This window comes from Triplophysa dalaica, chromosome 14 (assembly GCF_015846415.1).
Source record: "Triplophysa dalaica isolate WHDGS20190420 chromosome 14, ASM1584641v1, whole genome shotgun sequence".
Taxonomy (NCBI): domain Eukaryota; kingdom Metazoa; phylum Chordata; class Actinopteri; order Cypriniformes; family Nemacheilidae; genus Triplophysa; species Triplophysa dalaica.
Genome location: NC_079555.1, coordinates 15,703,848 through 15,716,047, shown reverse-complemented (window position 1 = coordinate 15,716,047; position 12,200 = coordinate 15,703,848). Strand labels below are relative to the sequence as shown.

Below are 12,200 nucleotides of genomic sequence, written 5' to 3'. Positions count from 1 at the left end.
CTTGGGTGGGTCTCTCTGGCACAGTTCTAAAGTGGTTCCAGTCATTTTTATCTGACAGGAAATATGTGGTTAGGCAAGAGAATTTTTATCTTCCACTGCTTCTCTCCCCCGTGGCCTTCCGCAAGGCTCTATCTTGGCCCCCTCTCTATTTTCATTAAATACCTCTGGAATCTATTTTTAGAAAACATGGGGTGTCGTTTGATGATACTCAAATCTAGTGAGCTTTTAGGAAAAATGATCCACTGGCCATGACTGCTCTTTCATCCTGTTAAGATTTAATCCTTGTTATCTCAAAAATGCTTATCCTTAAATGAGGAGAAAACTGAAGTAATGTTTTTTGGCCCTTCAGAAAATATGAAAGCATTTAATTTTGACTTAAGATCCCTATCGGCTTTAAAGTCCTCGCAGGTACGGAATCTGGGTGTTATTTAAGGTGACTCATTAAAATTTGACAGTTTTCATCAGGTCTGTGTTCTTGCAAAAATTAAACATTTCCTTACAGATAAGACTTTGGAGATGGCGGTGGATGCTTTTATTATGTCACGTTTCGATTATTATAACTCGTTATACTGTGGCATCTCTAAAGCCCAAATTGCCGGTCTTCAACTGGTCCAAAATGCTGCCTCTAGATTTCTTTAAAAAAAAGAAAAAAGGATCACCCTACTCTACTTTTAAAGGCCCTTCATTGGTTGACTGTTCAATTTAGAATACATTTTATCTTTGCACAATCAAGCACCCGGCTTCCTATCAGAATTGCTACACCAGTATATATCCCCTCAAGAAGTCTAAGATCTGGTGACCAGAACCTTCTTTTAATTCCACATTCCAGACTTAAGCATAGAGGTGACCGTGCCTTCTCTGTAATTGGTCCTTATCTCTGGAATGACTTGCCAGTGGAAATCTGAATGGCCCCTAGTGTGATCATTTTAAAGTCTCTTTTAAAAACCCATCTGTTTTCATCGACCTATTAGATTTATATTCCTGCCTATGATATTTTCTATAAGTGTTTTATTACGTTTTTTTATTTTAGTATGTTTTGTACTACTCTTATGATGCTGTGTCTTTTGTGAAGCACTTAGGTCAGTCTTGTGGCTATATAAATAAAGTAAACTTGAAACGTGTTCCTAAAGAAAATTCAACAACCTCATAGTTCCAACCAAAAGCCCAGGAATCTGATCAAACTGAACCCAACACTTAAATGGACACCAAAATGTGAATCTGAATTTATTAGAGCAATTAGCTCAAAAGAGATCTCCAACCAAATTAATAGATTTGAAATAACACAGTTTACGGCAAGCAAATCTGACATAAATACTGCTGTACATCAAATAAATCTTATTTATGATAGGTGTATAATTAAAGCTATAACCAACTATATAACAATAAAACTAAACGCAAATCTGGTTTGACAAAGAATGTAAAATTAAAAGAAAACAACTCTGACAGCTCTCCAACATAGGACACAGAGACCCGCGCAAACCAGAAATCAGACAAAACTATTGTGAAGCACTTTGGGACTACAAAAATACAATCCTGTCATGATTCCACTATCATGTCATGTTTATTCGTGTTATTTGAGTGGAGTCATGGCATAACCTATGGTTTTATGTGGGAAAGACATAGTTCTTTCTCGTGTCTCGTCATTGTTCCCTACATCACGTTCCTCGTCAGCCTCTCCTCAGTGCTAATCCCCAGCACCTGTTTCTTGTTAACAATTCTTTTGGCTGTTTCCCCTATAAAGAGTCCTTGTGTTCATTGTCCTGTGCGCGTTCCTTGTAACCTGTACCTGTACCTGTACCTGTACCTGTACCTGTACCTGTACCTGTACCTGTACCTGTACCTGTGTGCTGTCTGAGTTTATCCTGCCTGTAACTGAGTCCTTGTTCCTTGCTCCTGGTCCCTGATTCCCTGTCTAGTAAGTGTTAGTTTAGTGTTTGTACCAAGTGTTTGTTTTATAGTTTAGTAAGTCAGTGATTGTCGTTAAAGTTAATTATTTTTCCTGTCCTGTTTTCCCCCGTGTGGGTTTTGTTTTGCCTTGTTATAGTGTTTTTTTGTTAAATAAATTCCCTGTTAACCCCTAACATCTCGTCCTGCCTGTCTCTGCCTTGCAATTGGGTTCCCACGCCATGTCTTGCCTCGCATATCATGACAGAATGAACGCGCCAAAATCGAACCCAGCAGGCATAGAAGCGAGACGCGCAAGTCAGGCCCGTCGCCTGTGTAATGTTCGTCAGGGACACGGCGACGTGCTTGACTTCGCGGATCGCTTCTTCGAGACTGCAGGGGAGATGGTCCATGATGAGCAGGAACAGATGGTCCTGTTCAATGGCGGCCTAAACCATCCTCTGACGCGGGAGGAGATGCAGACGCTGAGACCGCTGGGCTTCACCGAACTGATCAGGTACGCCATGAATCGGCCGAAGCCCAGGGTCTCCGTTGAGTCCTGCTCTCCTTCTCCGCTGGCCGTCATTCCCTACAAATCGGTGTCATGGTGGTCCGGTGGTCCCAAGTCCGGTGGTCCCGAGTCCGGTGGTCCCGAGTCCCAAATATTTTTTGGGGGGGCGCCGTGGGGATGTGACGGTCCGAGCGGCCAGCCCGGCCGCGGATTCTCTCCAGCAACCGGCACCAAGCCCGGTCCAGCAACCGGCACCAAGCCCCCGGCACCAAGCCCGGTCCAGCAACCGGCACCAAGCCCGGTCCAGCAACCGGCACCAAGCCCGGTCCAGCAACCGGCACCAAGCCCGGTCCAGCAACCGGCACCAAGCCCGGTCCAGCAACCGGCACCAAGCCCGGTCCAGCAACCGGCGTCCAGCCCTGTCCGTCCGGCCCAGCAGCTGGCGTCCAGCCCTGTCCGTCCGGCCCAGCAGCCGGCGTCCAGCCCTGTCCGTCCGGCCCAGCAGCCGGCGTCCGTCCGGCCCAGCAGCCGGCGTCCGTCCGGCCCAGCAGCCGGCGTCCAGCCCTATCCATCCGGCCTTTCGACCGGCGCCAAGCCCTGTCAAGCCCCCTGGGGCTCCGCGCTCTGGCGCGTCCCCCAGGGCTAGGACTTCCCCTCCCAGCCCTGCCCCTTCTGGACTCCCTATGTTTCCTTGTTTGCCCCCTCCCCCCCTCCCATGTTTGTTATTTTTATTGTCCCACCCCAACCCGTGGGTTATTATGTCTTGTATGCCTCTTGTCATGTTCACCTTGTCTGTCTGGTTTTTGTCTGTTTCCCAGTCGGTCTTGTCTCGTTAGTTACCCCTTGATGAACACCTGGAGGTGCTCATTAAAGGGGGGGCTTATGCCATGATTCCACTATCATGTCCTGTTTATTCATGTTATTTGAGTGGAGTCATGGCATAACCTATGGTTTTATGTGGGAAAGACATAGTTCTTTCTCGTGTCTCGTCATTGTTCCCTACATCACGTTCCTCGTCAGCCTCTCCTCAGTGCTAATCCCCAGCACCTGTTTCTTGTTAACGATCCTTTGTCTGTTTCCCTTATAAAGAGTCCTCGTGTTCATTGTCCTGTGCGCGTTCCTTGTAAGTTGTACCTGTACCTGTGTGCTGTCTGAGTTTATCCTGCCTGTAGCTGAGTCCTTGTTCCTTGCTCCTGGTCCCTGATTCCCTGTCTAGTAAGTGTTAGTTTAGTGTTTGTACCAAGTGTTTGTTTTATAGTTTAGTAAGTCAGTGTTTGTCGTTAAAGTTAATTATTTTTCCTGTCCTGTTTTCCCCCGTGTGGGTTTTGTTTTGCCTTGTTATAGTGGTTTTTTGTTAAATAAATTCCCTGTTAACCCCTAACATCTCGTCCTGCCTGTCTCTGCCTTGCAATTGGGTTCCCACGCCATGTCTTGCCTCGCATATCATGAGACAATCCATTACAAAAATGAACACAAACTTAACCATACTCTCAATGAAATCCAAAACTCTATCAAAAATAATAAATTCTGGGGAAAATGGAATTGTCTAAATAAACAACAAAACTAGGATATAGAAAATGGAGAACTACTTACTGTTATGCTGACGACACCCAGATCTACGTCTCTTTTCACCCAGATGATACCACTGTAGCAGCTACCATTACCCATCTCTTCTTTAAATACTTGACAGACAAATCTAGACAAAAACCTCTTTCTCTCAACAGGTAGTGGTCTAGCTTTTGTTGAAAGCAGTAACTTTGTATTGGCACCTATTGCATTATTGCTCTTGTATGAAAATTAATGACTCTAAATGACTAAATGTAAATGTAACTATGGAAAGACCACTTTAAAAACCTGTTCAGACCCTTTCCTAAATCCGCCACTATACAGAGATAAATGTGACCGCAATAACTGCCGAGGCATTTGTGTGAACAGTAACCCGGAGAAGACTTTCTGTAGTATCCTGAATACTTGAATTGCATGTTTTGTTGATTTGAAAAAGCATTCGATAAACACACTTCAATATGAAGCATTTAAAACCCAAGAGCTGAGACCTAAAGCCAGGCCCATTTGCCAGCTGGCTCAGAAACTTCAGACCGGCACAACGGAACAAAAACAAATCAGAATAAATCAAATTATCAAAGAAACTTAAGTCATATTTAGATCATTGGGAAAAGGAAAGTAAAAACCAAAATAAACTAGAATGCTATCGGACCCTAAACAGAAAATACAATCTGGCAGATTACCTCTACACTATTGGAGATGGAAAACAGAGACGGATCCTGACCAAATACAGATTCAATGATCACAGTCTGGCCATAGAGAAATGCAGACAAAGACAAACATTGTTTCCAAAGGAAGAACGATTCTGTTCCCCTCTGTGGCACTGGTGAGGTCTTAACAGAGACACACTTTCGCCTTCATTTTATTCAATTTGAAGATGTGAGGGAGAAACACTTTCACAAAATGTCAAAGCTCATGCCAGAGTTTGATAGGTGTTCAGAAACAGAGCGAATGCAGATGTTACTGGGGGAGAGGAGACACACATCAGCTGCTGCTACATTCATCTATCAGCTGCATACTCTCAGAAAAAAACTGTTACAACCAATGCACAAGATGAAGATGTTGTAAGAGCACGCAATCATGCCAATATAGTTCCTTGAAATTGAAAATTTTAATGACAGACAGAGATACAGTCAGAGAAAAATATGATAAATAGATTCAGAGACAGACAGAGAGATGACAAAAATAAATTAAAATAATTTAATGAAATAGTAAAATTAAATATAAAATAAATGACACTGGGTTTGGGACAGGTGCGGATGTATAGGGACCGCTGCAGAACTCTGATGGAGAACAGTCTTATTGAGTAACTTGCTGCACTTTTTGAGGAGTCGTTTTTTCAGCGATGGATTGTCGACTTGTTCTCCAAGCTCGATTCTCCTTTGTCTCTCTTGCTCTTTTCCTTCCTTATATAGCATTAGCTGTCTCCTTTCATAGGCCTTTAGTTCTGTCGTTGTGAAGATGTTCATCGTTTCCAATGGCTCCTCAGGTTCCTGCACAACTTTCAAAATGCATGGATCTACCGTCTGAACACCCTGTCCCTCAGTTGTTGGTGGAGTACTGACTTTTGCAGTCTTTTTAACCTCCTGCATCTCCTTTTTTTCCTGTTTTTCTTGTTCTCTCCGGACGAATGGCACATCACATGGAGCGGTGTCCAATGGCACATTTGGCAATATTATTTCATAAGTAAAGCCTTTGTTAAATCTGTACGGTTCAGATTTAGATGTCACCCCATCCTTCCACAGTCTAACCACTGAAGCAGATGATGCTGGTAACTTCAAGGGAACAATACATTGATGTTACTTGATTAATGTCTTTTGATTCATTTTTTTTGAGCATCCTTCAGTGAACATTGTAACTGAACTACATACTGTATTAGAGTATTTTACAATATATTTACATTTTTAGTGCCATTTTGAACATAACATTGCAATAGTTTTTGTGTAGCATATTTCATTTACTAACATATGCTTAGTACAGGTAATAAAGTAAATAAGTTATTTTTCATTTTAAAAGTCAACAACCCTGTACCTTAGAGGATGGTAGAGTTCTGACTTTTGTAGTCATGTTAACCTCCTTCTGTTCTTGTTTGTCCCCTTCTCTTTGGACGACTGGGACGTCACACTTCTCTTCCCAGGCATGTTTCTCCTCAGAAGGACGTGGCAGATGATCATCAATAATCATGACCATCTTTTCCTTTCTTTGTTCTTGCCCTTTGAGTGGTTTCATCAACTCCACTGCAACCTCGATTTCATCTTGTTGAGGTTCAGCATCTTTCTTCTGTTTCTTTCTTCTCAACTTAATAATACTGCCTTCTCCCCTCACCTTTGAATCTCGCGTGTTGTCTTTCTCCATCCAGGCGTGGTGTTTAGTAGAAGGTGGTGGATGTTCAATTATTTTCACCTTCTTGAGCTTTCTTTCCTTCTTTTTTAGGCAGTACCTCCTGTATTCCTCATTCTGTTCCTGCACTGTGTTAGATGGCGACAGTGGTGGTATTTTGGTCTCATCAGGAGGATTGGTGTTGAATGGCACATTTGGCAGTATTTCTTCATGAAGAAAGCTTTTGTGAAATGTGTAATGAGGTGACGGTTCAGATGTCACCTCATCCTTCCGTGGTCTAGCCACTGTCGCAGATGAAAACTGCAAGGGAAAAATACATTGATGTCTTTTGATTGTTTTTTTTCTTCAATGAACATTACAACTGAACTACTTATTGGCGTACAATACAATATGTTTACATTTTTACTGCCATTTGATTGCAGTTATTGTTGTGTAGCATTCTTGTTTAATTCTCTTTGTTTCTAGGTGTGAGAACTCTTTCCCGATCATGAATAGACTTTCTTCTATTCGAAAAGACAGGAACCTGTAGTGAACTGACATACCTGGTCTGTTTCTCTTCGGGTCTTTTTCTTCATTTTACTGGAATCCGCCAGTGTTGGATAGTTTTCCTGACTGGAATACTGTTGTCCTTTGCTGTTTAAGCTCTGCTGCGTCTTGCAGGAGCTAAACGATTTCCTCAACAGCTTCATCTTGCTATGAATCTAGAAAGACGATAAAAAAATGTGTGGGACAACACAAATCCAAATAAAACAAAATAAAGTAAATAACGAAACAGCATTTCTGAAATCTACCTCTCAATTGATCCGGCACTGGACTTGCAATGGATCTAGCAGTTGATCTGTCAGCAGACCTCGCTAGGGATCTAGAAAATTGGTTTGACAAGTTACGATTGCTTTCTCCACATGGAGATGCATTCAGCTGTGTCTGAAATGATCATTTTATTTTCTGCAAAGCAAGAAATTTGTCTTGAACCATTATGAAAACAGTGTGTTAACAAAAATGTATGTCAATTTGTTTCTTTGATTTTGAATGATGTAATCTTTTTAAATAAGACGAATCTTGTGAATGTTATGGTCACGATAAATGGGTTATTTGATCCAGTGTTTTGAACTGATGCCAATTGATTATGAAAAATATGAAGAAACATGTAAGACATGGACAATCTAAATACAACGGAGTAAAATTCCTGAAACCTACCTCTCAGATGATCCGGCACTGGAGTTGCAGTGGGTCTCACGATGGATCTAGCAGTTTATCTGTCAGCAGACCTTGCTAGGGATCTAGAAAGATATTGCATTTTTTTAGAAACCCTTTACAATTACTTTGACAGTTACGATTCCTTTAACAATTGCTTTCTCCACATGGAGATGGCGAAGCATTGAGCAGTGTCCTATAAGCATGACATTTTTGTTTTGAATGTATCTTAACTATTTTGAATATTTGAATAGCAATATGTTAACCAAATGTATTATACATTGTTTCTTTGATTTTGAAAGATGTGATCTTTTAAAAAAGATATGAATATTGTGGTCATGATAAATGGGTCATTTGATCCAGTGTTTAGAAAAAAGGTTCTGAACTGATGCCAAAATGACTGTGAGAAATTAGAATAAACATGTGAGACATTTAAAATACAAAAGAAAAAGAACTTAACTCAAAATCTCAATTGATCCTGGACTGGATCTCACAGTATCACAATAGTGAATTCGGCTGTAGATCACACAATGGCTCCAAAAACAGATCTAGCAATTGTTCAATCTCAATGTCTCACGCAATGGATATACCAATAGATTTCACCTGTAAAGTAGAGACAATGAAGCAATTATTAATGTGCATTAAGAATCAGACTATTTTCATTCAGTTGATCATTAACACAGCCAGTTAAAACAACACTTACAGTATACACACTGACTCATATTTTCCTTGGATACTTCCATCTATTCTGTGCTATTATTTGCGGCTCTTTTTTTTCTCATTTCAAACATTCATGCATAATTTACACATTCAGATAAAAAATGTATCAACGATTAGAAAGAAAGTGAAATTTGTACGTTTGTTATATTTTAGCATTGATGTGTCTTTTTATATAGGCCTTCTACCAATCGAGTTAACAATTTCATTATCATAAAATCGCAATGGCAAGTTATTGCTTAAGAAATCGCATTTTCGTAAATATCGTAAACTGAGCGATTACCACTTGACCTCAAAACCAAATAATAAGCACAGAATACAAATAATAAGTTTATTTCTAAGGTATTTCGACTAGCATAACCTCTAAATGGCGGGAAACTTACAAACAACATCAGTTGTCAAGTACGCTTGAACAGATAAATGTGTATGTTTTCGTCCATCAATTTGCAACGTTAGAAGAAAATGTTAACTCGACACTGCAAGTGTAAACTTTATATGTATTAAACAAACATTTGAGGTGTTAAAAATCGAAATATAACAACATCAAACACGAGCACAAATTTCTGCTTCTTACATCAACAACAACTCGCAACACTGAGCTGAGCTCCCAATTGTGTAATAAAGCGATGACGCTGGCAAAACATTCTTAACGACGCTGTTTACTTTGAAAATGTAAAGGTTTCTCAAAATAATGCACTCTGAATTTAAAGGGATGGTTCACCCAAAAATACAAATTCTGTCATTATTTATTTTCCCTTATGTTGTGCCAAACCTAGGCATTCTGCCCTAAATTTGTAAAGAAAAAGTGTCACACTTTAAAAAATATAACATAAATATAATTTTGCAAACAAAACGTTGATACAATAAGTATTTTATAAAGCACTTAAACTCTAAAATGGGACGTGCTTATTTTGGAAAACCCTGTTTGAAAGCAACCACGCACTGGGCATGCGCGATCATTTTTGTCACGCTGAAAACAGTTGATAAATATTTGTATAATTGCAAGGTTAGGTTTAAGGTCGGGGTAGGTGTAAGCATTAGCTAATGTTATTTAAAAACTAGAAAACACCGTTTTAGATGAAAAACATGTCATTACGTGATTCACGTACGGAGGCCAGTGAGTGAGAGCTGTGTGTGCAGGTGAAGGCTGTGGGTCGCTCCCATCATGCCCGGACAAATCTCCGCTTGGGTGAGAGTAAGACCGATTACACATGTGATTTAGTTCGCATATTGTGATTGAATTTAATGCTGTCCGAGTCAATTCACTTGTCTAAGAAGATGATGAATTAAATTATTCATGGTAAGCTATGTGGCTTTCAACTTCTGTTTATCGGTTGTGGTAGGTCAATAAGAATATAACAAAAAACGTATTAAACAATAAATTCTGATACACAAACATTGTTTTCGTCACCTTTCTTTAAACTTTTTTCTTTTTTTCTTTTTGACAAGCTCTCCCAAGTGTTTACAACCTTTAGAAGTCTACGTATGGTCTGTGCTAAAATTTAAAGGGACAGTTCACGTAATATAAATCTGTAATTTAATGATTTGACAAACACACTTATAATGCAAGATTTTTGTTTTTTAAGACATTCCCGCATCCCTGACATCGAGATATCAAGGATAAAGCGTCTAAATCGTTTTCAAACTTTTTCACATCTTCTTGCACCTATCATAGGCCACGTTTACACTGCTAGTTAAATGTGACCCAATTCCGATTTTTTTTCCTCCAATGTGACACAGATTGTTGTGGCGAATCGGCCTTCCATCGCAGAAAGAAATCTCAGAGACAAGGGTTCAAGGTGCCAAGAGTTTAAACTTTATTTGCCCGGGCAAGCAAAGTGGGATATTCAGAGTTCATCTGAAGGGATCCAACGAATACATATCTGACTCCATCATTTATACATTGTTTTCAAGTTGTTAGCACAGTTTAAACCAATCATCTGTGCATGACATCGTCTTCTTCCAATCAGGTTTCAAATGACATCACTTTTTCATTAGCCCGTCCCTCTGCACTCATAGTTCCGGCCTACCATGTTAGGATTTAATCGTAGCGTGAGCCTCTCAAAAAAAAGTGCTCCTTTATCTTGACACTTTTCCGGGGGTTTCGGATGATACATGATTTACACTTGTTTTTATTAAAAATGAGCTCATGGTTTAGCGATAATGAGCCCAGTGTCCTTGTTTGTATGCGATTTAATTAAACTTCTCTACAAAAGTGTGTGGGTAGTTCGTCTTAGTGTTAAAAGATATTTGGTGTGTGTGCAGATGTTCAAGTGTTCAGACTCATAACATTAGCTTTGTTAATATGAGCTCACTGTTTAGAGATACCAGCGTCCTTGACTCCATGCGACAAACCAAACTTCCATATTAAAACTTATTTGTGGTGCACGTGCAGTTAAGATAAGCTGTTTGTTGTTCATGCAGGTGTTCTAGAGCTCAAACTTTACAGGAGGCCCAATATTGTTTCATAAGAATACATGAAACGTTTAACTAACTAAATGTATCATTTTATGTAAGAAAACTCAATACTATAATAGAAAAACCACCATAAGATCGGATATGACCCACCATAGTGTAAACAGGAAAAAAAATGCATGCATTTGGATATTTCAAGATCAGTTTCAGGCCTCATTCATATGTGGAAATAAATCAGATATAAGTCAATATGACTGTCATAAAAAGGCAGATCAGATTTTCTGAGGCATTGTGGTCTTTACGTAATAAAATGGCGACAATTTGGTACTTGTCCGCAGTTTTATGACGTAAGATCATGAAGAAGAACGTGTGGAAGCGTTTAAATCAAAGACATTAAAGAATTTTATTTAGACAATCAAAGCATATGCGCAGGCTGCAATGATGGCTCATTTCCTCCGCCTCAAAATCAATTTAATGTTTGATGGTCTGAATATCGGATATAGGCAACAAATCAGAATTGAGCATCAAGACCTGCAGTGTAAACAGGGCGTTACAGAGCTAAGTCATGAACATTGAGCATAAAAAAGAAAAAGTATGTGAACCCTTTGGGCTTACTTGGATTTCTTCATAAATTGGTCATAAAATGTGTTCTGATCTTCATCTAAGTCACAACAATAGAGAAACATAGTCTGCTTAAACTAATACCGCACAAACATTATACGTTTTCATGTTTTTATTGAACACAACATGTAAACATTCATAGTGCAGGGTGGAAAAAGTATGTAAAACCCTAGGCTAATGACTTCTCCAAGAGCTAATTGGAGCCAGGAGTCAGCCAACCTGGGGTCCAATCAATGTGATGAGATTGGATGTGTTGATTAAAGCTGGCCTGTCCAATAAAAAACACACACCAGTTTTGAGTTTGCTGTTCTGAAGAAGCGTTGTCTGATGTGAACCATGCCTCGCACAAAAGAGCTCTCAGAAGACCTACGATCAAGAATTGTTGACTTACATAAAGCTGGAAAGGGCTACAAAAGTATATCTAAAAGCCTTGATGTCCATGTGTCCACGGTAAGACAGATTATCTACAAATGGAGAAAGTTCAGCACTGTTGCTACACTCCCTAGGCGTGGTCGTCCTGTAAAGATGACTGCAAGAGCACAGCGCAGAATGCTCAATGAGGTGAAGAAGAATCCTAGAGTGTCAGCTAAACACTTACAGAAATCTCTGGCACATGCTAACATTTTTGTTGACAAATCTACAATAAGGAAAACATTAAACAAGAATGGACTTCATGGGAGGACACCACGGAGGAAGCCACTTCTGTCCAAAAAAAACATTGCAGCACATTTGAAGTTTGCAAAAGAGCACCTGGATGTTCCACAGCACTACTGGCAAAACATTCTGTGGACAGATGAAACCAAAATTGAGTTGTGTGGAAAGATCACACAACGCTATGTGTGGAGAACAAAAGGCACAGCACACCAACATCAAAACCTCATCCCAACTGTGAAATATGGTTGAGGGGGCATCATGGTTTGGGGCTGCTTTGCTGCCTCAGGACCTGGACGGATTA

The 12,200-nt window shown here is 40.1% G+C and overlaps 1 protein-coding gene across 2 annotated transcripts; it reads right to left on the bottom strand.

Annotated features, from left to right (window-relative positions):
* Positions 1-5,134: 5,134 nt before the first annotated feature.
* On the bottom strand, positions 5,135-8,856 carry LOC130435813 (uncharacterized). 2 transcript variants are annotated; one of them, XM_056766666.1, is made up of 7 exons: positions 8,784-8,856; positions 7,953-8,095; positions 7,496-7,578; positions 7,090-7,160; positions 6,841-6,999; positions 5,990-6,598; positions 5,135-5,733 (listed from the first exon to the last, which is right to left on the bottom strand). In XM_056766666.1, exons 5-7 carry the CDS (start codon positions 6,985-6,987, stop codon positions 5,176-5,178), a joined length of 1,314 nt encoding a protein of 437 aa, XP_056622644.1. In that variant the 5' UTR covers positions 6,988-6,999; positions 7,090-7,160; positions 7,496-7,578; positions 7,953-8,095; positions 8,784-8,856; the 3' UTR covers positions 5,135-5,175. The 2 variants fall into 2 exon arrangements, with proteins under 2 accessions (XP_056622644.1, XP_056622643.1); XM_056766665.1 differs by having other exon boundaries at positions 8,593-8,784.
* Between the last annotated feature and the right edge of the window lie 3,344 nt (positions 8,857-12,200).

Bases quoted from the DNA above. Each gene is read 5' to 3' on its own strand.
- LOC130435813 (XM_056766666.1), bottom strand. From the start codon at position 6,987: ATGAAGCTGTTGAGGAAATCGTTTAGCTCCTGCAAGACGCAGCAGAGC. The intron at 6,599-6,840 runs GTATGTCAGTTC...TTTCCCTTGCAG, and splicing joins CCCGAAGAGAAACAGACCAG to TTTTCATCTGCGACAGTGGC. The intron at 5,734-5,989 runs GTACAGGGTTGT...GTTCCCTTGAAG, and splicing joins GAACTCTACCATCCTCTAAG to TTACCAGCATCATCTGCTTC.